Source organism: Odocoileus virginianus, chromosome 31 (genome assembly GCF_023699985.2).
Source record: "Odocoileus virginianus isolate 20LAN1187 ecotype Illinois chromosome 31, Ovbor_1.2, whole genome shotgun sequence".
NCBI classification, from domain to species: domain Eukaryota; kingdom Metazoa; phylum Chordata; class Mammalia; order Artiodactyla; family Cervidae; genus Odocoileus; species Odocoileus virginianus.
The window spans coordinates 15,003,350-15,028,483 of record NC_069704.1 but is presented as its reverse complement, the minus strand read 5'-3'; the positions used below and the strand labels follow the sequence as shown (position 1 = coordinate 15,028,483).

Genomic DNA, 25,134 nt, shown 5'->3' with positions numbered 1-25,134 from the left:
CGACGCCCACTGACTGCGCCTGCGCACGCGCCTTCCAGACGGCCGACATTCCAGAGCGGCAATCCGCCCCGCCCCAATTCCGGGGCGGAGTTCTTAGCTGCGCCTGCGCACAGCCTCGCCGCACCCTACGCCTGCGCGCTCTGCCAGCCCGGTCCCATCCCCCCCAGGTTTTTAGGTTGGTGGGGGGAGGGCGCGTCTCGGCGAGTCACGATGATGGCGGCCACCAGCCTGTGGTGAGCTAGCGGATTCTCAGCTCCTCTCGCAGAGCCCCTCGCACTTCCTGCAGACCCAGTGGCTGGTAACCGGGCGCGTGAGGAAGCACGGTGGCCCGAGCTCGCGAGGAAGGCCGCAGTCGCGGAGGGAGCGGCGCGGCCGGGGGCCAGGACTGGGGGAGAGGCCGCTCTGCAGGGCGAATGTGACAAGCCCCCACCCCCACCGCCTTCCTCCCGAGTGCGCGAGGAGCGCGGGCGACCCCGGGGCCCCGCCAGGCCACAGACCCCGCCCAGCGGCCAGCACCCGGAGCAGGCCCGGCAGCGGAGCTGCGCGACGGCACCATGCTGGTCACCCTGAAGACCCTCCAGCAGCAGACCTTCAAGATCGACATCGACCCCGACGAGACGGTGAGTGCGGCGGAGAGCGCTGGGCCCGGCACGGATCGGGGGCGGTCCGCGCGAGGCGCCGGGAGGGCCTGGGCTGGGGTGGGGGGGTGGTGGTGGCGCGGCGGGACCGCGTGCGGGGCCCCGACCTCAGCTTCGAGCGGAGCCCGACCGGGTAGAGCCGCGGTGCACCCGAGAGGGCATGGCGAGCGGGGGTTCTAGGGACCCGGGCGCTTATGAGGCCTGCGGGCTCCGGGCGCGGGTAGGGCCAGGGACCCGGCGGCGCGCGGCCCGCTGAACCTTCAGGGTGGGCTGCGGGCTTTGTGGCAGTTTTGTGGCAGGAGTGAGGGGAAGCAGTGGTCGGACACCGAAGCCCGGGTAGCATATGGCGTGAAGCACGCGCTAGCGGGGCACCGGAGGCCTCGGCCTGGGCGCTCTCGGCGGAGGGGCCAGAGGGGGAGGGGACGTCAGGGTGGCCTGGGCGGTCGAGCTGGGCTCCCGGGTGTGGGTGCACAGATTGGGGAGGGAGAGGTAGGCGTCGCCACTGTCTCTGCGTGGACCTGGTTAGGCGCTGAGGTCTTGGAGGTGGTAACTGGAGATAATGAGCCTTAAATAAAATGGTATCGGGTTCTGTCAGCCGCAGAGTGTGAGTGTGAGGGGTGGTGAAAATGCATTTTTTTGCCCTCTTCGCCGCAGAATTGGTGACCCTTTTATTTGCATAAATCTCGAATCGTCTCGCTGCAGTTCTGCCGCCACCCAGCCCACACCCATACGTTGATTGCACTTCGAGGCCTCTTTGGTGGTGAAGATTGTTGCATTAGAGCCCTTCCAGTAAATCCAGGCGCAAACTTAACTCCACATTAGCGAGTTCCCTGTGTTAGAAGCCTTGAAATTGTAGGAGTCGGAAGTCTGCACCCAGCCCCCAAATAATAACCTTTCAGAGGAGAAATAAAGAAAATAAAAACTCTGAATCTCTTCTGTAAACTCTTGAGCGACTCAAACTTCACGTGTTAAATTCTCATGTCATCCTCTGTATTTGTGACCGCAAAAAGCCACTGTGTTGAAATCAGTACAACTTTATGCCAAGATCTAAAAATTGCCATTCAGTGTAAACTTACTTGTGTTCTGGAAGTGTGAGTCTGCACACCTTTGAGGTTGTCACAGTGCTGTATTTACAGCAGCAACTTTCTGCCCGTCTGTATTTTTCAAAATGATTGATTCAATTTTGCTGGAGGTCAGGGACCTTCAGTTCAGTCGCTCAGTCGTGTCGGACTCTTTGCGACCCTGTGGACCGCCGCACGCCAGGCCTCCCTGTCCATCACCAACTCCTGGAGCTTACACATTTAAACTCATGTCTATTGAGTCGGTGATGCCATTCAACCATCTCATCCTCTGTTGTCCGCCTTCAACCTTTCTTAGCATCAGGGTCTTTTCCAATGGGTCACTTCTTCGCATCCGGTGGCCAAGTAATGGAGTTTCAGCTTCAGCATCAGTCCATCCACTGATATTCAGGACTGATTTCCTTTAGGATGGACTGATTGGATCTCCTTGCAGTCCAAGGGACTCTCCAGAATCTTCTCCAACACCACAGCACCACAGTTCAAAAGCATCAATTCTTGGATGCTCAGCTTTCTTTACAGTCCAACTCTCACATCCATACATGACTACTTAGTGTTGGTTAATTAATTAAACGTGAGCACCCATTTGCGGCTCTAACAATTTGCTATGTACCTGTTTTACAAAGATGTGAAGATTAAATAGTATTTAATTGGTGGTCAGTAAATGGAATCAGTTATTAATCAATGGGTACCTTTGAGCGAGGAAGTTTTCTACATTTTGAATTATTTAAAAATGTAGTTCCCAACCTTTTTAAAACTGTGGCACAAAATGATTTTAGTTCAAGGTACTTAATTAAGTAGCATGTGTAATCATGCTACATGATAAGTTCTTAAAAGGTACAAGAGATACCAAGTTTTGATGAGAAATTGAGTGTCCTCAAAATTGACAACACCTGTGGCTTGCTATTACTAGCAAATCAAATTCTTCCTGGATATTCCTTTGCTGCTTGGTGTGTACTTATAAGTTAAAGGATGGAAGTGAAAATGCAGCTGTTTAATGTTTTCAGCCAAAATTTTCCATAAAGTATCTTTTAACTTTGGTTTTTTTGTAATGTTGGTGCCGCAGGAACTTTATTCTGGTATTCACAATTAGTTCCAGAATTATTGAAGCCTAAAGGTTTGGGGTTTGTTTGTGTGTGTTGTATTTTTGTTTTATATTCCTGGGTTTATTGAAGATATGCAGTGACTTTACAGCTCCACTGAAATATTTATGTTCTACTAGATTTGTATTGCTCTTTAGGCATTTTATGCATTCATTATCTTAGAGCCAATATTGTGTTTGTATAGATAATTAGCTATTATCCAGTTTATTTATATAAAGTATAAACTATACTTCTGGAGGTAGATTTTCAGAAAGCTTAGTTACAGAGTTGCTTCTTCAGTTTTTTGTTGCTGTTTATATAAATGTAAAACCTAACATTGTTAGTCTGGGACAAGACATGAAAACATTCAGTCGGGATATTCTGGAACATTTATTTTAAAATGACTTGTGGGTTTTTACTTTAATGGACTTAAATTTCAGAAATGGGGGAATATTACAGCTATTTTAATTACATCTTTATAGTGATTTTAAAATTAACATTTATTTTTAATACTGTATTTGAGAGCATTCAAGTAAGAAAAGAAGCAATGAAAATTGTATAATTATTGGCAGACTGTAAGTATCCTGTTTGTGAAAACTAGATAGCCAAGGATATTAGGAAAATGAATCTAAAATAAAGGGGGAAAAATAGGATTTTAGTGAGACTTCTAGGGAGATTCACATAAAATGAACAGATTTTGGTCTCTGAAACCTCTCTGTTGGCCACTCAGAGGTTTGATTTTTTTACCTGGAAGTAACTAAGGAACCTTAAATTACTTAAGTAACTTGAAATGGCTGGTGCAGAAACTCTTGTGAGCTTGAGAGGAGTAGGAGCAAAAATGAGTGAAAGAGGACTGAGAGATAAGAGGAGTCATGGCAGTGATTCATTTGCTGAACAAGCAAATGTTCAGTAAGTTGACTGGCAGAACCAGAGGAGTGCAGGGACGTCTGGGTCTTTGGGGAGACATGTTTACATCGTCTTGGCTCAGTCAGTGGCTATAGTGTAGGAGACAGGCACAGTAGAAAAAGCAAGAGGATTCGTTTTTAAGGTGTTTGTGTTTGCTTTAGTTTTTGAATGTTGAAAGTCCTCCCCTGCCTTTTTTTTAAAAAAAAAAAAAACCAGTGAAACTTTCTTAACATTACCATTTTTTACCATTTACTTGACCATTATCTTGCACTGTCTTTAGTGTTAACCATTACAGAAGTCTTTTTATTATTAAAATAATAATTCATCTCCTCTTATAAAGTAACTGGGGAAAAAACAACAGTAAGTTTGAGGTGAGACATTAAATGCACAACCTGAAATACTACATAAGTCACAACAAAGCTATGTGTATATATTGGAAGTTTTTGATAAGACAGTTGCTGAAGTACAGTAGTTTTAATTAGACAGTATATTTGATGCTCTGTACAGTAATCTGCAAAGAATTATCTCACTTTGTGATACATTTGTGCTACAAAATACTGTTTGAGTACTAGTTTTGTATATAAGATTTACTAGCCATCATTTTTTAGCACATTGTTGCCATCATGGCTAATTGTATTATAATAGAATTGTGCTGGAGTTAGTGCCTTATTATGGAAGTTTCCTAGATTATTAAAACCTTTAAGTAGTTAACGTATTAAAATACTGTATCACAGGTTTCTTGGCATTTTGGTAAAACGAAATACTGGAAGTACCTGGGAAACCTGGTGATGGCTTGAATCAGACCTTTGCTGTTTCTGTGCTTAGCATACAGGAAGCATTTAAGGGAGCTTTCCAGGTGGCTCAGTGGTAGAGAATCCATCTGCCACTGCACCTGATGCGGGTTCGATCCCTGGGTCGGGAAGATCCCCTGGAGAAGGAAATGGCAACCCCCTCCGGTATCCTTGCCTGGGAAAGCCCATGGAGAGAGGAGCCTACAGTCCTTTGAGTTGCAAAGAGTTGGATATGACTTGGAGACTAGACAACAGCAACAAGAATTTGATAAAGATCTTTTGGATGAACTAAATACATTCTTTGGTGAATTGCCAAGTCAGTGATCCCTCAATCTTTGCATGTTAATTTATTTACTGTTGGTTGAATACTTACTAAAAATATCAGGTCCTGCTGTTATGGTGCATACGTTGTAGTGGGATAAATCAGATGAAAAACAAGTTTTTAAAACCAGATAATGGTAAGAGTTATGTAGAGAATTGAAATAGGGTGAGGTAATGTGATAGTGCATGACTAGGTGGCTACTTTTAAATTGACTGGTCACAGAAGACCTTTCTAAATAAGGTGACATTTAAACTGAGATCTGAATAATAAGCACTCAGAGATGGGGAAAGTGTTTTCTTTAGGGAAAGACTTTCAAGAGTGTGCTTTGGGAATCAAAAAAGGCCTGTTTTGTTGTTCTAGGAGGTGAAGGGAAAGAGAGGTGAGGGATTAGAGTTAGGCAAGAGGCCAGGGCCTGTAGGGCTTTGTAATAAGCTGGAGCTTTTCATTGTAAAATAGGAAGCCTTTGGGGGCTTTTAAGTAGAGCAGAAAAAAATATTTCTTTTATGATTTGGAAAGGTTACTTTGCTGTCTGGAGAACAGATAGTACAAAGAGCAGTGAGGCTTGCACAACAGTTTCGGGAGTTGAAGCTTTGACCAGGGAAGTAAGAGTAGAGATATAAAGAGAGTTGGAGGGATTTGAGATATGGTTGGAAGGGTAGAGCTGATGATGAGTTGGAGTGGAGGAAGTTGAGAAATCAAAGATTAAGTGTAGGTTTTAGTTGTATAACTTGTGTGAATACTATGTTCCTTCCCGAGACATGGAGGGATGGGAGAGGAGCAGGTTTAGGGATTGGGGCGGGAACTCAAAGACTTACATTTAAGACGCCTACTAAACATTCAGGTGGAAATGACAAGGAGATTTGCTGTGACTTTCAATTCCAGAGGGAAATTTGGGCTGCGATTAGAGACATGACAAGCCACATGTATGTTTGACCTCAGTCCATGGAAATGGATGAGATCATCTTGCCTCAGCCTTTTTCAGTGCCTGTTCTTGACGAAATCGAGCCCAAGTGCCTAAATTACTCCTTGTGTGCTACTAGAATTGAGGAACCTTGGTAAGAATGTAATGGAGTGGTGCTTAGGGCTGAAACCTGGGGTGCTGGACCATGTGAAGACTGAATAGTGAAGAGGTCAGGCAGTCAAGGAGCAACCTTTGAAACAGGCAGAATCCAAGAGAAGAAAAAAGTTTCAAAGACAAGGAAAGGGTCAAATGTATCTGCTACTTGCAAAAAAGTTAAGATGAAAACAAGGAACATGACTTTTGTTTTTGGCACCTTGGAGGTCATAAGTGACCCGGGTGAGTAGCCTCCTTGAAGCGGTGGGGCCAGAAGTTAGATTTGAGGGAATTGAGGAATGCATGGGAGACACGTGAAAATAATTGCAATAATTCTGAGTGTCACAGCTTCTGGACATTGTTTTTTTAAAAAATAAACCAGAATTGTGAAAAATATGTAATAATGTGTGTTTTAAAAAGAATCGAAGACCAACATGATGAGTAACCTGTCTAGGGTCACAGTCAATGGCCTTGGTAGTTTCACTGTCTTTGAATGGTCTTGCCCACAGTCTGATCTCAATTCATTAATTGCCCATCTGGTGATTTTTCCTTCTACTTACTTCATTTATTCAGACCCAGGAGTGGTAACTAGCTCTTATCACAGCAAGTAACTGGAACTCTTCCTTTTGTCCACAGTGATCTGTTTTTGGTACCTCACTTTAACTTTCCTCTGTTTCCAGTTTTTATGAGAATCTGTTTTTAGAATCTGTTTGATCCGTACTGCTTTTCTCTGCTTCCCCCCGCCCCCCCATGTTATTGCTTCCACTTTTGCCCAGCTAAAATAGAGCCAGTGGTTATAATCACTCCCTTGCAAGGGTCAAGTGTATGCATGTCTCTTGAGCCAGGCTGCCTAAGTTTCAATCCTGGCCATAGCACTTGCCATGTGATGTGACCTTTGGCTAGTTACCCAGTTTTGTGCCTGTTTCCTCATCAGTAAGGTTGAGAATATAGCCACAGAAATACTAACCTCTCAGGATTGTTTTGAAGATTATGTGAGTTTGAGATAACACATTATGCTTAGTGACAGTGCTTAACAACATGGTCCCACTCTCGCTCCGTTGTTCTTGTTTGAAAAACCCCAAATATGATTAAGTCTGTGCTTGCACCTGTGCTGCTAGAAACTGAACACACGGGCTCCTTGTCTCAAATTGCTGAACAGTAATTATCATCAAGTCCTTCGCACTGGCAGTCGTACATTTTACCAGTCAATTCACTTTTCTGGTCTCATGGGCAGATTTCATACCACCTCCACTCTTTATTTTCAGTTGATGACCCTAGATTTGAGATTTTACTGAGAATATAGAAACTGTCAGGACAGAACTTACTCAAGATCCTAGCAGAGCGCCCTGCCCGACAGCCTCTCTGTTGTGGAGATAGCTGTATTTTGTGGATAGTACTATCTAAGGCTGCTTCCTCCACTTTCCCACAACTTCCTAAACTCATTTATAAAGGACACTACTCCATCAGTTCTCCTTTTCCTTATCATTGATTTTTCCATTTCTAGAGTTATCTTAACACTGTCCTTGTTCTAGTAGAATCCTCCCTTGTCTCCACATTTGTCTGCTGTCCCGTTTCCCCCTCTTCCTTACAGCAGAACTTAGGAGTAGCTCTTGAATCTGTTTGCTTTTTTTTTTAAACATCTTGCTCTTTCAAATACATCATACTGTTCCTAAGATAGAGGAGAGCTTTTTCCCACTTTGTAGTTGCTTTGTATCTTTAAATGTGGTATAGTGCTTAAATCTGTTTTCTCATGGGTGAAATGGGAGGAATAGTAATTTATCTGCCTTCCTCATAGAGTTGGTGTGAAAATCAAATGAGATCATGGATCTGAAAATCTGGGTAAATTGTGAAATCATGAATCTTATACAGTTTTTTTAAAAAAACAAGTCCTGTTTTTATCAGTTTTCCATTCATTGTGATCAGTGTTTTCACTGTCCTTTTTGAACATGGTTTTTGTGAGATATCCTTATTTTCTCAGCTTGATGAAGTCAGCAACTTCAGTGTTGAGAGCTGTGTTCTGCCATTTTAGGCTTGGAAATTGAGATTATTTCATAGATAATGTATAAAATTTCTGTTGCTTTTGGAAAGAAATGTTATAAATTTAAACTTGGTATAGAACAGTGAATCCTGCTGAAGGACACCACAGCGTCTGTTCCTGATAAGTTTAGATAAATACATTTCTTGTATATGGAATTTTTAGTGAAATGAACTTTATAAACCCTTTAGCATTATGTATACCTATTCCAGTAGAGGAAGTAGAGCAGCTGCAAATGATTAATATGTATGAATAGGTCCTTGAGCTTTAACGGGTGGATAACAGTTGTCTCTCTCTCTCTCCTGTTCTTTACGTGTCTGGTTGTATTAGGTGGGTGGCTTTTTTTGTCGTGTATTAGATCCGTCAAGTAACTTGGGAGTTTCTGCTTTACTGTCTTCAAAGTCTGTGTCTGTTTTGATCTTGATGAGACCATACTGTTAGAAATGTATTTATAATATTGTAGAATAGATTAAACTGGCATAAATAGACAGGCTTTTTTTTATTAAAAGAAGAAGAAATCAGTAGCTGCCGTTGGTCACCAGGGGCTTGCCTGGTGGCTCAGACAGTTAAGCGTCTGCCTGCAGTGCTGGAGACCCAGATTCAATCCCCAGGTTGGGGAGATTCCCCTAGAGAAGGGAATGGCTGCCCACTCCAGTATTCTTGCCTGGAGAATTCGACAGAGGAGCCTGGCCGGCTACAATTCAGCAGTTCTCTGTTACAGAGTTGAACACAACTCAGTGACTAACACTTTCAGTACTTTGGCTTTAGGAGCCCAATTATCATAGTTTCTGTTGGGGGAGAATGGATTATGAATTTCAAATTATACTTAAAATAGTAACTTTTAGATCATAACCCTAATTTGAGAATTAGGGTTACTGCCTTTGTTTACTGTTATCCACGCATTGTTAATACTGTAATCTGAATTATTTTTTCAGTTAAAAAAAAGCAAAAATGATTGTGCCACATTTTTTCATTTCTTTGGTCCAGTGGGAAGATTTTTTCTGTTGCATTAATGTCAGCTGACATCTTCATAATCAGTTCTGTTTTTAGAATCACCTGAAACCTGCTTTGTGGGCAAGATTCAGGAAATACTCTTTGGTGCCTGCACCAGTTTCTCAAATGGAAGGATACTGCCCAAGAAACCAAAAATGAAAAAGTTTTGCCCATAGTGTGAATGTATGAAATCCTTTTGTAAACATATTTTGCTTTAGGTCTCTGTTTCCTTTTGCTAATGGGGGCTCCCCTGGTGGCTCAGATAGTAAAGAATCTGCCTGCAGTGTGGGAGACCCAGGTTTGATCCTTGGATTGGGAAGATACCCTGGAGAAGGGAATGGCAACCCATTCCAGTATTCTTTCCTGGAGAATTCCATGGACAGAGGAGCCTGGCAGGCTACAGTTCATGGGGTTGCAAAGAGTCAGACTTGACTAAGCTACTAACACATACATAATGGTTAATGGCTAAAACTTATTTGCTGTTACTAATTTTTTAATTAGCTAGGCTATATAGTGTTAGAACTACTATCCAGAATTTTCTGCTTTAGTGAGATCTCATAAATTGCAGTGTATTCTTGTGTAATATTAGTAATGGTTGGAAGAGGGTACAATGAAATGTTTTTTCTTTTAAACTACTTAAATTTCCCCTCATTACTAAAAACAATCGAGACTTGTTATAGTAAGTAAAATGTATAAAATAAAAAGCAAAAGGCTTTAGGCCCCTGGTCTTAAGTGACCACTTTTGAATTCTGTATGTGCTTTTTTTTTTTTTTCCCCAGAAAAATGTGTGCGTATAATACATAAAAACAACACTATGTATTTTAAAATCCATTGCTTTTGTTCCTTAAAGATAATTGTAAATATTTCATCCAGTCATTTTAATGTATATGCATTCTCTGCATTTCTTTATATAGTCACTGTTCTTAATGTATTGCATAACTATACAGCTGTATGCATGAGCAATAATGTATTTTACCATTTCACCGTTGATGGACATTTAGGGTTGTTTGCAGTATTACAGTAAGTAGTGTACTACACATGAACACATTTTGTTCATGTATCTTTGAAGTATTTCTGTGAACATCCTTTTAGTACTGATTCTTAAAGGTGGAATTTTTGGGTCAAAGGATGGCAGATTGCCTCAAAAATGCCTGCATCAGTGTTCACAAATCTCAACAGTATTTGTTCTCAAATACTAAGTCTGTCTGAATAACCAGCCAGGATTCAAATAGAGATCTAACATAGAGTAAATGAATTAAATATTGTGAGGCTCTTTGTACACTGCCTGACACATGGTAAGTATGTAGCACCCATGAACTAAGTGATGTGTAAGAAGACTGACTTGCAAAACATCATACTACTATGGAGATAAGATTTAAAAGACATTACTTTTATATCTGAAACATACAACTTAAATTCGTGGAAATAACTACTTTTAATGGTGGTTGGCTTGAACTAAGATAGTGTCATGGGATACAATATAGTGTTCACATTGAAAAGTAGTTAGGTGATAAGTTGGAACCACTGGATTTAATGTAAGGAATATTGGAGAAGTGAGAGACAACTTCCTCAGAACAGAATGGGATGAAAAGGATAACTGATCTGCTTTTGTGTTGGCCTTTTTCAGTAAACTATTATGATTGTCTCCCTTTTGGGTAAAAAAAGCAATGTTAGCTATGTTTAGTGGAAGATGTTGATTATGTTTTTCTTTTAAAATGCACGATTTCATAAAAGAGAAGTATGTGGTTAGAAAAAAAATAGGTTTCTTGAGTCTTAACCATGTTCTGTCTCTAATCAGTGACAAGCTACCATCCTTTATCTGGGGGAAATAAACAGCAAAATGAAAGTATTGTTCCATATTCCTGCTTCATCCAGGAGAAACTTGTTTACTCTGATAGTAGTGCTTAGTATTATGCCCATCCTTTTGAGATGACTTATTGGAAGCATTGACATGGGGCTCAGCACAGTTCAGTTCAGTTCTGTTGCTCAGTCATGTCCTATTCTTTGTGACCCCGTGGACTGCAGCATGCCAGGCTTTTCTGTCCTTCAGTAACTCCCAGAGTTTGCTCAAACTCATGTCCATCCAGTCGGTGATGCCATCCAACCATCTCATCCTATGTCGTCCCCTTCTCCTCCTGCCTTCAGTCTTTCCCAGCATTGGGGTCTTTCCCAATGAGTCGGTTCTTCACGTCAGGTGGCCAAAGAATTGGAGCTTCAGCTTCAGCATCAGTCCTTCCATTGAATATTCAGGACTGATTTCCTTTAGGATGAACTGGTTGGATCTCCTTGCAGTCCAAGGGACTGTCAAGAATCTTCTCCAGCACCACAGTTCAACAGCTTCAGTTCTTCAGCACTCAGCTTTCTTTATAGTCCAACTTTCACATTCATACATGACTATTGGAAAAACCATAGCTTTGACTAGATGGACCTTTGTTGGCAAAGTAATGTCTCTGCTTTTTAATATTCTGTCTAGGTTGATCATAGCTTTTCTTTCAAGGAGCAAGTGTCTATTAATTTCATGGCCACAGTCACCATCTGCAGTGATTTTGGAGCCCAAGAAAATGCAATCTGTCACTGTTTCCATTGTTTCCCCGTCTGTTTGCCATGAAGTGATGGGACCCGATGCCGTGATCTTAGTTTTTTGAATGTTGACATTTAACCCAGCCTTTTCACTCTTCCTCTTTCACTTTCATCAAGAGGCTCTTTAGTTCTTCTTTGCTTTCTGCCATGAGAGTGGTGTTGCCTGTGTATCTGAGGTGATTGATATTTCTCCCGGCAACCTTGATTCCAGCTTGTGCTTTATCCAGCCCGACACTTTGCACTATGTGCTCTGCGTATCAGTTAAATAAGCAGAGTGACAGTATACAGCCTGGCTGTACGTCTTTTCTTATTTGGAACCAGTGTGTCGTTCCATGTCCAGTTTTAACTGTTGCTTCTTGACCTGAATACAGATTTCTCAGGAGGCAGATAAGGTAGTCTGGTATTCCCATCTCTTGAAGAATTTTCCACGGTTTGTTGTGATCCACCCAGTCAAAGGCTTTAGTGTAGTCAGTGAAGCAGAAGTAGATTTTTTTTTTGGAATTCTCTTGCTTTTTCTATGATCAAATGGATATTGGCAATTTGATCTCTGGTTCCTCTGCCTTTTCTAAATCCAGCTTGAACATCTGGAAGTTCACAGTTCATGTACTGTTGAAGCCTGGCTTGGGGAATTTTGAGCATAACTCTGCTAGCGTGTGAGATGAGTGCAATTGTGTGGTAGTTTAAACATTTCTTTGGCATTGCCTTTCTTTGGGATTGGCATGAAAACTACCCTTTTCCAGTCCTGTGGCCACTGCTGAGTTTTCCAAATTTGCTGGCGTATTGAGTGCAGCCCTTTCACAGTATCATCTTTTAGGATTTGAAATAGCTCAGCTGGAATTCTATCACCTCCACTGACTTTGTTCATAGTGATGCTTTCTAAGGCCCACTTGACTTTACATTCCAGGATGTCTGGCTCTAGGTGAGTGATCACACCATCGTGATTATCTGGGTCGTGAAGATCTTTTTTGTATAGTTCTTCTGTGTATTCTTGCCACCTCTTCTTAATATCTTCTCTTCTGTTAGGTCCATACTGTTTCTGTCCTTTATTGAGCCCATCTTTGCATGAAATGTTCCCTTGGTATCTAATTTTCTTGAAGAGATCCCAAGTCTCTCCCATTCTGGTGCTCTCCTCTATTTCTTTGCATTGATCGCTGAGGAAGGTTTTCTTATCTCTCCTTGCTATTCTTTAGACTCTGCATTCAGATGGATATATCTTTCCTTTTCTCCTTTGCCTTTTGCTTCTCTTCTTTTCTCAGTTATTTGTAAGGCCTCCTCAGACATTTTGCCTTTTTGAATTTCTTTTTCTTGGGGATGATTTTAACCACAGCCTCCTGTACAATGTTGCTAACCTCTGTCCACAGTTCTTCAGGCACTCTCTGTCAGATCTAATCCCTTGAATCTGTCACTTCCACTGTATAGGTAAGGGAATTGATTTAGGTCATAGCTGAAGGTCTAGTGGTTTTCCCTACTTTCTTCAATCTCAGTCTGAATTTTGCAATAAGGAGTTCATGATCTGAGCCACAGTCAGCTCTTGGTCTTGCTTTTTGCTGACTGTATAGAGCTTCTCCATCTTCAATTGCAAGGAATATAATCCATCTGGCTTCGACATTGACCATCTGGTGATGTCCATGTGTAGAGTCGTCTTTTGTGTTGTTGGAAGAAGGTGTTTGCTGTGACCGGTGCATTCTCTAGGCAGAACTCTGTTAGCCTTGGCCCTGCTTCATTCTGTACTCCACGGCCAAGCTTGCCTGTTACTCTGGGTATCTCTTGACTTCCTACTTTGCATTCCAGTCCCCTGTGATGAAATGGACACCTTTTTTGGTGTTAGTTCTAGAAGGCCTTGTAGATCTTCATAGAACCGTTCCACTTGTGCTTCTTCAGCATTAGTGACTGGGTCATAGACTTGGATTACTGTGGTACTGAATAGTTTGCCTTGGACATGAGCAGAGATCACTCTGTCGTTTTTGAGGTTGCACTTAAGTACTGCATTTTGGACTCTTGTTGGCTGTGTTAGAGGAGTTGTAACTACGTTGGCTGCTTCTTCCTGGAGAAGCCATGTGCAAGAGCTGCTACCTTTTCCTTCTTCAGAGCATCTGGAAAGGAGGCTTTTCTGTGTAAGCTGTTTCAAAATGGTGCTCAGCTTGATTGGGTTAGAGAAGACTTAAACTAGTCTAGAAACCATCCTTCAGCAAATACATTCTGGTTGAAATGCCTATGGGATATCCGGTGAAGGTTTCTAGTAGAGTTGGATATGCAAAACTGAAGGTCAAGGGAGAACTGGGCTCGAGATACAGGTGACATCAGAATCGTTCTCAAGACTAGAAGTAGATGAGATGGATTATCCTGGAAGAGTGTGTGAAAAAGGTGCAGTCAGAAGCAGAGCCTTGAGAACACTTAAAGGTCTGGGCAAGGAAGGGGATTTCAGAATGGAGGGGTAGAGGTAGGAGGAACACTGGAAGAGTTCAGTGTTACGGAATCCAGAGAAGGCCAGTGTGAAAGGGAGAAGTGGGTCAGTACTGTCAGCTGTGACGGCGAGGTCCGGTAATACTACAGAGAAGGATTAGGACCTGTCGGGTGCGGATGCTGCTGAATTCAGGGGTACTGGGGAGGGCCACCGTCCTGTCATTGTAGGAGTGGCACTGCTGCCGACAGAAGCAGCGAAATGAGAAAAGTCCATGCTTCAGTTTGTCCGCCTTGTATTGCACTCTTGAGTAATAAGTATGCAGTTGTGGGTAAGTAAAAGCAATGTGTAGTTAACTTTTTTAAAAATTGCTTGAGACAAGAGGAGGAGAGTGTAACCAGCAGGAGACAGATTGGGGGAGGGGGTTGTTTTTAAGATGATAGAGAATTAGGTCTGTTGAAGTGTGAATGGAAATGAACTGGCCTTGAGGGAGAGGTTGAAAATAAAAGTGGGTGGGGAGATAGGAAACCTAATGAATCTAGCAAGGTACTGGAGAATACTGGAGGGACAACAGGAATTAGATTTGAAGAGAGGGATACCTTTCATTTAGTAGAGAAGAATACGGAGATTAGGTGAATCTGGATGCCAAAAAAAACCCATGTGTCAGTTTGGAAGCAGCAAGTTGAGAGTGTGAGTTCCTGGGGTGTTGTCTGTGTCTTGAATGAAGTAGAAAGTGATCATCTGGGGAGGGGGCACGTGTTGGGAATCAGATTTACAGGAGAGTACAGATTTGAAACAACAGCGTCTTGGAGGATGGAGGGAGAGGGCTCACCAGGGGAACAGAAGGATTGGGGATGTCTTTCCTTTTCTTCAGTAACATTAAGAAGACTGTGAATGTGGATAGATAGCTGGTTAGGTATTAAAGGTGAGATTTGTTAGCCAAGTGACGTAGAAAAATATGACACCGCAGCGTGGTTGAAGTAAATTTTGAGTACTGACAAATTCAGTTGTGTTGGTCCACATGTGGAAATTTGCCTGGTAGGAGCAGTAGGAAGACAAACAGCTGTGATGTTAGGAATTCGTAGAAGCAGTGGCATTATTGTCTACGCTGAATAGAACTGGAATGAAAGTAGAGGCTCGTGGGACCAAGGTCGTAATGAAATGCAAGAGCAGGTTTAGTGAACAGTTACTGAGAGAGTTGATGGAAGAGATTAGCACTTTTATTATAATTTCGAAGAACATTTTGGGGATGTCTAATGGCTGTGAGTAGATGACTTAAATGGATTGGAAGTGAAGATCATTGGGTTGAGGTAAAGGAAAAATGCCAGAAGCTTGGACGGTCAGTGAACCTGGTTCCAAAGTCTAGTTCTCCTGTGTTCTTTGATGCATGACCTAAAGTGGTATTGCCGGGTTGAATCTACACACACTCCCACACACCCTCTGCCAAAATACTGAGACATTTTGGCATATTGTCCACAAAACATTACATTATTTGATACTCTCATTCTGAAAGTATATCCCTCTCTTCACACTTAACACGAAAAATTATTCAAGACAGTCTTTTCCAGTGTGACCGTAATTAGATTAATGATAGTCTGACATTAAAATTTGTGCTTCTGGTTATTAATGAGGTTGAGCTTTTCTTTTTATTGGGTGTGTAATTGTGAATTGCCTGCTGTGTCATCTGTCCATTTTTCTATTGCTACAGGAACCATTTTCTACTATTTCTCTTAATTTGTTTTATGTGTATTTTCCTTTTGGTATGTTTCTTGTTATTTCTGTTTGAATTACATGCTTAGTTTGTTAATTTTCCTTCAATAATAAATGTTTAGTGTTAGTCTGTGATTACTTTTTTAATCACATCATATAGGTATTAATGTATATAGAGTTCTCATTGTTATTTCTTAATATTCATTAATCACAGTTTTGATTTCTTTGAAGCACTGTTATTTAGTAATAAAATGATTGGAGGAGTGTTTTGTTGTTGTTTGTCCTACTTTCCCTCTCATAATCATATATATTTCCTGGTTGAGGTTCTTGTGACGGATTTCCACTTTGGGAAATAACAGAATAGCAGTGATGCTACTGACCCACTTCAGGAAGATGATAAGTATAGCAAGGGTGATTTATGTGACATTTGCAAAATACTCTGCTCTAAAGCTTGGAGTCAGAAGATCTGGGTTTGGATTTCAGCTACTATTTACATTAATAGTAACAGTGTGATTTGGGGAGGAGCCCTTTTGTATCCATGACAATTTTCCACATAAAGCTCAGAACTATCAACTTGTACAATTTTCAGAAGTATTCTGGGAATTGAAAGAAATGAGATTTTCCCCCTTGATTCTTCGGCATTAAGTGAAATTTAGTTTTATGATCTCTCTCTGTCTCTCTAACTTCTGTGCCAGCCTACTTCAGAAATAGTTTACATTTGTTTTCTGAGTACTTCATAATGAACCTGTTGTCATGTAATTTTAGAGATTGAAAACCATATTTTAGAGATCGAAAACCATAAAGATCATCCGTTCCAGTTCCTCTTTATAGGTGAGACTGATGCTGAGAAAAACTGAGCCACTTGTTCAAGATCGTTTAAGTAATACAGTGGCTCTCAACCTTGGCCAGACTTTGAAATCAGCTGTAAAGCTTTTACAGAATATTGATGTCCAGACCCACACTCAGGAATTATGTTTTAATTGGTCTTTCTAAAGCTTCCTCAAGTGATTATAATGAAACATTAGCCACTTTCAAAGTAAATACTTTGCTTTTTGACTTTCACATTTATTTTTTTTTAATTATTTTTATTTATTTATTTATTTTTCCATTTATTTTTATTAGTTGGAGGCTAATTACTTTACAGCATTGCAGTGGTTTTTGTCATACATTGACATGAATTAGCCATGGATTTACATGTATTCCCCATCCCAGTCCCCCCTCCCACCTCCCTCTCCACCTGATCCCTCTGGGTCTTCCCAGTGCACCAGGCCCGAGCACTTGTCTCATGCACCCAACCTGGGCTGGTGATCTGTTTCACCCTAGATAATATACATGTTTTGATGCTGTTCTCTTGAAACATCCCACCCTCGCCTTCTCCCACAGAGTCCACATGACTTTCACATTTAACTTACTTTTTATCATTGTAGACAAGACCACTTTATTTCTTAAACCTTTTAGATTAGAGAGATTTTCTTTACTTTCCTACTCTGTGGGAAATAAACCCATAAACTTTATATGAGAATCATAGTTTCTGCTTTTGAAACATTTATTTTGAATAGATTTGTAAAGTCAAAGTCTTTTAAGAAAAAAAAAAAAAACCTGTGTAATAGATGGTAAAACAGTTTATACTTAACCATATCTAATAGTGTGGGTTATCAACAGAATTTTTTTACATAATATGAATACATGATCTTTTAAGTTTTTGGAATCGGTAGTATGTATAAAACTTTTATATTGCATCATTTGTTCAGATTCTGGATATTCCTTTGTTTAGATATTTTTCAAATATTTAAAAATTTTTCCCATAGGTGAGAGCACTGAAAGAGAAGATTGAATCAGAAAAGGGTAAAGATGCCTTTCCTGTAGCAGGTCAGAAGTTAATTTATGCAGGTATGAATTCAGTGCTGAAATTAACATGCCATTTTCATGTGTGCTGTGACAGTCTTTTAGTTTTAGAAATCACCATCTTAAGAATTGTAGCACATACAAATGGATTCTGTTAGAAACATTGTAGAGATAAAAGCAGAGAATGAACAGTCATTTGAATGTTATTTTATTAATATTCAGTCCTCTATTTTTCACATTTGCTTTATGTATTTCTCCATCCAATGATGTTAGTTTTTTCTTTTGTGAGCATTGTGTAACTGGCTGTATTTGTTTTGCTTTGTTTTTTGAATTAAAAAATTTTATTGAATTACTTTGTGTGACATTGTTTAAGTGTAAAGTGTACAAAGTGTTAACTCTGATACATATTGTAATATGATTGCTGTGGTAGTGATATTTACCACATTACAGAATTAACAATATTATTGTCTGCATTCATTATACTGTGCATTAGATATCTCTGGCTTATTTAATACTCATTACAAGTTTGTACTCTTAAACACTATCACTCTTATCTCCCCCATGCCCCAAACCCGTGGTAACCACCAAGGTAAAATAACCTCTTTTTTGAAGTTCAGAGTTTTAAATTCCACATACATTTCCACATATAAGTGATATCATACTGTGCTTGACTTATCTTGCTTAGCATAATGTTCACAAGGTCCATTCATGTTGTTGCAGATAGGAAGTTACTGTCTTTCTTGTGGTTGAATAATATTGTATATACCCAAAGAAGTGAAAACAGGATTTTGACAAGACATATACACTCCCATGTCTATAGCAGCACTATTCACAATAGCTAAGATATGGAAACAAGCCAAAATGGCCATCAAGGGATGAATAAATAAAAAAGACATAACTCATACACACAATGGGTCATATGGTGGATCTATTTTTAATTTCTTAAGAAACCTCCATATTCTCCATAGTGGTTGGACCAATTTACATTCCCACCAACAGTGAATAAAGATTTTTTTTTCCACCATAACATCACCGGCCCCTCTTGTCTCCTTGATGAAGCTGTTCTAACAGATGTAAGGTAGTATCTTGTTTTGATTTACATTTCCCTGATGCTTAGTGATGTGGAGCATCTTTTCATCTGCCTGTTGACCATTTCCATGTCCTCTTTGGATAAATGTTGATTTATATCTAATCTGCCAATTTTTAAACAGATTGTTTGGGTTTTTTGTTACTGAGTTCTTTATGTACTTTGGATATTAGCCACATAACTGATACATAGTTTCTGAAATTTTTCTCCCATTCTGTAGAATTCTTTTCATTTTAATTGTTTATTTTGCTGTGCAGAAGCTTTTGACTTTGATGTAGTCCATTTGTCGAATTTTGTGTGTGTGTGCGCTTTCTTCGTGATACCCAAAAAATTGTTGGCAAAGTCACAGTTGCTGGCTTTCTTCCCTACATTTTCTTTCAGGAGTTTTATGGTAACAGCCCTTATGTTTAAGTCTCTGATCCATTTCAAGTTAATCATTGTGAGTGATACAAGATAGGTGTCCAATTTTATTGTTCTATATGTGTTTTCTTTAGTTTTCTCATCAAACTGAGCATCTTTTGTAATCTGTTGAAATGTTGTTCTATTTTTGGCTATGGTAGGTCTTAGCTGTGGTGCGTGGGCTTTCTCTGGTTTCGGGAACAGGGGCTACTGTCCCTCGTGGTGTGTGGGCTTCTCACTGCAGTGGCTTAACTTGTGGAGTACAGACTTGAGGCATATGGGCTTCAGTGGTTGCAGTACTTGGGCTCAGTAGTTGCGGCTTGCAGGCTTAGTTGCTCCGTGGCATGTCGGTTCATCTGGGACGAGGGATTGAGCCAGTGTCCCTTGCATTGAAAGGTAGATTCTTAACCACTGAACCACCAGGGAAGCGACAAGTTTATCTGTTTTCAAATACAATACCAAAATTGACTGAAGACTACAGAAAACCTTACGTCAAAAGACAATACAATAAGTGACAGGGGAAAAAAAGATTAATATCCAGATTATATAAAGAGCTCTTGACAAATCAATAGGGAAAAGGATGACCCAATTAAAAAACAACAAAGGATATGAATAGGAAGTTGCAAATTAACTGGCCTCACTAATAACCAGGAAAATGTACGTTAAAAATAGACTTGATAGGTGAATTTTGTGGTGAAAATTGTTTTCTGTGTTCTTTAGAAGAAATACTGAGCACTTTGATTGCCGATGTCAGTAAGGTGGATCTTGACTTACCCCTGGATTCTTGTCTACTTTTAGATAAAGATTTTGTAGTACTTTCTTAACTGAGGTAGTTGAGAGGAAACACCAGCCCTGTGATGAGGACTCAGAAGCCTGAAGAGGCATAGGTAGTTGGTGGCAGATAGAAAACTAGAATTTCTGGTTCCTATTCTTGGCTTGTGTTTTTCATTCCTATGCAGAGACACTGTTCCATTTTGTCTTAATGCTTGCAGCTTTTGATTCAATAACTTTAAAAATGGAAAACTAATTTCAAGGAAAAGGAAGCCTGAAGGAATCCTGACCTTACATCTGTCATTCTGCATGACTGAAGTCTTACATAGTCCATGTGGCTTACTCAGTTCTGTATCTTGCCATTTCTGTGTACCAAGTCATTATGAGTATCTTAGTTTTTATGGCAGTGAAACATTTCTGTGTTGCAGATATCCAGTATTTGTGGGAGTAAGAAGATCTTTTCTCCTTCCATTAAGAGGGTTTATAGGTTATTCCCAGGCCGGGTTGGGGGTGGGTCTTTGAGCATCTCAGAATTGAATTTTATTTGTTTTCATGATCTTCCGTTTCTCAGGACCTAGTTAATGTCTCCTTACCCAGCAAGTCTTTTTTTTTTATTATTGTTATAAATAATTTTTAAGACATGCTTTGGCTTCAGATATCTGTAGACGTTTGTGTTTGCTGTCTTTTAGTCAGATGCTCATGCCTTCTTAACTAATCTTGGATCCATTTATGTTTATCTTGGCTGATTGGTTAATGTTTTTCTTTGGGGAGAGTTTTAATTGATAAAATTAATGTTTATGATTGTTTTAACCTCAGTGTAAGACAGTTTATGGTGCCTTTAATAATATGTTTGTTTCTTAATGTACTAGGCAAAATCCTCAATGATGATACTGCTCTAAAAGAATATAAAATTGATGAGAAAAACTTCGTGGTAGTTATGGTGACAAAAGTAAGTTTCAGCCTCCTTGTATATATATCTTTATCCATGTGAGTTTAGAAAAAAAAATTCCAAGTCTTTCTTTACACTTTTTAAGTGAAAACAGTATATATACATCCATAGTGGCATGCACGTAATAGTTACTAAGCATGTTAACAGTTTGCTTTGAGTCAACCATAAAATTAATAGTTTTATGTATTTGTAGTTTGAGCATAATTTTAAATATGTTGAAACAGTTGATATATGAAATGTCATGTTAAACATTATTAGGTATTGTTGGATTAGTAAAATCACAAATTATGTAATAAGAGAATGTGATTCTTGTTTCTTATTTTATAGTTTTTATTAAGAATCCTTTAAAAGGACTTGGCTAAATGATGTACCTAGACCTAACAAATGCCTCAAGGCCAAAAAGGCATATAGACTAAAAATTTCAGTGATATTTTTTAGTCAATAAAATAGTTTTTTAGAAACTAGAAAAAGGGAAAGACAGAAAGATAAATATGCAGTAGGGAGTTAACACAAACAGAGGAGTGGCAGCACTTATGACCCTCACTTTTAAGATTGAATTGTGGTCTAAATTCTGAACCCCTAATAATCTGAGAAGAATAATGTTACTTGTAGCACCCAAACTAAATTTAAATGGTAATTGGAAGCCAGTTTGTCAAAGACTTTTTAATTCTCAAAGGAAAAATGCAGTGGGAAATAAGAGTTGAACAAACGGATTTTAATTACTGCATACTTTTGTAGTGAGAAACAAAAAACAGCTAAACATTTCGTATGTATTGAGGTTAATTTTTTAAATATTTTGTTACATATATTTAAGCACTTAATTATTAAAATATATTAAAATATTAAACTTTAAATACAGATGAACAGAATCATATGAGGAAACTTTGTCTCAACTAGTTTTTTAAAAAACTGATAAAATGCACAACATAAAATTTACAAATTTAATCATTTTTAAGTGTATGGCTCCTTGGCATTAAATACATTCACATTGTTACGTAGCCATCACCACCATCCATTTCTAAAACTTTTTTCATTTTCCCAAACTGAAACTCTGTACCTATTAAAGAGTAAATAGCCATGCCATGCCCCAGCCCAACACCTCTATTATCTTTTCTGTCTGTGTATTTGACTACACTTTATACCTCATATAAGTGGAGTCATACAGTATTTTTCCTTTTGTGACTTGTTTATTAATATTTTCCTTCATAAAATATCTTCAAGGTTTGTCCATATTGTAGCATGTGCCAGAATTTGTCCTTTTTAGGGCTGAATAATATTCCCTCATTTAATTTTATCATACATAGTATGTCTGGTAGCCACAGACATTTGGGTATGTATTTGTTATGGTCTTATTTCTTTTAGTGTTATGGTAACCTTGACTCTTAAGAACAGAACCAAGAGTTAAGCAGGCTGGGTCTCAGAATAGGTGCATGCGTTTGAAAAACAGCCACTTTGGAGCCAAGCAGATTTTTATTTTACTTAGGCCAGCTTTTAGAAGGGGAAGAAGACTGCTGCAGTTAAACATTTTGGAAGCAGTGAGAAATTCCCTTGTTACAAAGAAGAGAGAAAAAACTATTAATATCAAAAGTTAAACAGAGGACCTTTGAAAAGCAGATAGGTTTGGTACTATTTAGAGTGAGGTTTAAAAAGTTCTTTGTGGCAACAGAGACCTTGAGGACATGGTATATTATACTATTATATTGATCACTGTATATAATATATAACTATTACATATATTACATATATAACTATAATATATAAAACATATAATTATATAATACATATATGACCCACTATATATATAGCTAATACATATATAGTCACAGTATTATTTTGATCTTATGGGAAATGGTAAATGGGCAGAATGCATTTAAATTACATTCTTATCTGGTTGGAGTTATAGAACATTAATAATTTGCAGGGAATGACGTTGGCAATAAAAATTACAGAGCCAAATTCAGACTCTTAATACAGGCAAAGGAGGGAGCAAATGCTACATCCCATCCCCCTACCTTGCACAAGACATTTTTTTCCAATACATTCTATACTAGCTCAATTAGAGTAAGACACAAATCCACTCATTTACAGTTTGTTGATTTATACTTGGGGCAACTATGTTGAATTTTAATCTCATTTTCCAGAAAATCAGTTACCTTTTTACCTTAGGAAAGTTATGAACTAAGTAGATCGTGAGCGTTAATAGGCCTTCAGAGAAAGATAAAACTCATGTAGTATGATTTTTACTCATATGTAACTGCTTTTTGCTTGGTGGGAATACTTATGGCTCTGATTTTAGTTCAGAAAGTGCTGAGCATGCAGTTATTACTTTATTTGGCCTCTGTTTAACTATGTCTACATCTCAAAAGTAGTGTTAGTCTCTTTGTACTTAAATCTCTTGGCTTCTGGTCACATTGGGATTTTCTTCCCTCTCCTAAAATACAGCAGATTATCTGTCATGTTCATTAATCATACTTCTGTTTATACTTTAATTTCAAGGAAGTTATTTTCATAATGCTTTCAAATGACGATTAATACTTTGAAGTTGCAACCAAGAAGCTTTAATTATGAAGTTTGGGGGTGAATTATGTGTTTCTTTTATTTATTTAGTTATTTTGGATATATACATTCTTTATGTTTTAAAATATTTGCTTTTTTGGTTCTTTTTCATAATGATCCTAAGACTGAAACCATTGACTAGAACTAATTGAGATTGAGAGTTGATATATATGCACTTACCAGCTTTGAAAGTGTAACATAAATGATGACTCAGATTGCTGCTGTTGATTACTCATTATGTCACCCTACAAAATTGTTTTAAATCTACAAATTTGTATTAGTATTGTTATGTTTGTTTATAGCATCCAGAGGTCAGGTGGTAATGTAGTATTTTATCATAATGCATGGTTTTGCTTTGTAATGTGTTTAGCCCAAAGCAGTGACAACACCAGCACCAGCCACAACTCAGCAATCAAATTCTGCCACCACCGCCACAGTTAGTTCCTCCACAGCACCAGCTGTGACTCAGGCCCCAGCCCCTGCCCCCACTCTGGCTCCCACTCCCACACCTGCATCTGTCACTCCAGCATCAACGACAGCATCTTCTGAACCTGCACCTGCTAGTGCAACGAAACAAGAGAAGCCTGCAGAGAGGCCGGTAGAAACACCGGTGGCCACTACCCCAACATCAACTGACAGGTAAGAACTGGACTCTAGGAAATTGCATAGGAGTATGTTTATAACAGTACTGCATGCATGTATTTATTTTGATTAATGTGTGGATCAAACATTCGATCTAAACTTTGAACCCTGACTAAAATAGTGTGCTTTTTATGTCTGTTTAAATTTCCATAATTGGATTTTTGTTTTCTCCTAGGGAGAAAGGAAAAAAACTTTTGTATAGAAAAGTTAGGCAATACAAATGACGCAAAAGAATAAGAATTATAAAATAACCTGACAGTATATTATAGCTTGACATATAAACAACTTGACATTGTCCCCCAATCATTATTTGTTGTATATTATTTGACTTGTCACATTTGTCATCAACATCTTTCCATATCAGTTAAGTTTTTCCAGTTGCTACATAGTATTGTGTTCGGGTCTGATATTTGTTTGGTCTTAACCTTAGAAATGGAGAAGGAGATGGCAACCCACTCCAGTGTTCTTGCCTGGAGACTCCCAGGGGACGGGGGAGCCTGGTGGGCTGCCGTCTATGGGGTCGCACAGGGTCGGACACAACTGAAGCAACTCAGCAGCAGCAGCAACCTTAGAAAAGAAATTAACATCTTTGGATTTTTCCTCATCTGTAAAGTGGATGACAGTAAAGACTACATATTACAGTGCAAATTCCACTTCTTGATATCTACTGTAGAGAAATCAAACTTGTGCACAGGGACTGTATTGCTTGTAATTGAGGACAAATTGGAACTAACTTAAATTCCATTAGTAAGAGCATGACTTGACTTGTTATTTGTTCATATTAGAGAACTGGGCTTATTCATATTGAGTGATAGTTGCTCAGTCATGTCCAACTCTTTGCGACCCCATGGATTATAGCCTGCCAGGTTCCTCTGTCCATGGAATTCTCCGTAGTGTGGTAGTAAACAGGCAGCATCAACATCACTGGGAGTTACTCTGAAATTAATTCTTAGGCTCCACCCCAGACCTCTATAAATCAGAATTCTGTACTCGTGGGTCCTCCAAGTCTGTTTTTAACAAGCTCTGCTAGTGAATTCTAGTAGAGTCCCCTTGGGATATAGTGAAAGACAGGGAAGTCTGGCATGCCGCAGTCCATGGGGTCTCAAAGAGTCAAATACGACTTGAACTACTAAATAGTAACCCTGGTGAATTCTTAGGCTTCCTAAAGTTTAAGAAACTCTAATATCCAGTACTGTAGGCCAGGTAAAGTATGTAGTATATATGCATATTGAATGAATGTGGTTTCAAGGCTTTGTTATCAAGTGAAAAGAAGCAGATTGCAGAACAGTAGTCAGTA

At 39.4% G+C, this 25,134-nt stretch overlaps 1 protein-coding gene across 2 annotated transcripts in view; it reads left to right on the top strand.

The window, feature by feature from the left end:
• The first annotated feature begins 147 nt into the window (after window positions 1-147).
• The window catches only part of RAD23B (RAD23 homolog B, nucleotide excision repair protein), a 43,483-nt gene continuing 18,496 nt past the window's right edge, over window positions 148-25,134 (top strand). Inside the window, exons 1-4 of one of the 2 annotated variants that reach the window (XM_020878219.2) lie at window positions 148-620; window positions 17,397-17,478; window positions 20,560-20,639; window positions 23,566-23,834. In XM_020878219.2, the coding sequence (XP_020733878.1) occupies window positions 555-620; window positions 17,397-17,478; window positions 20,560-20,639; window positions 23,566-23,834 (497 nt within the window). In that variant the 5' untranslated portion in view covers window positions 148-554. The remainder of the gene's footprint in view (window positions 621-17,396; window positions 17,479-20,559; window positions 20,640-23,565; window positions 23,835-25,134) is intronic. The other variant, XM_070459341.1, reaches the window with a different exon arrangement.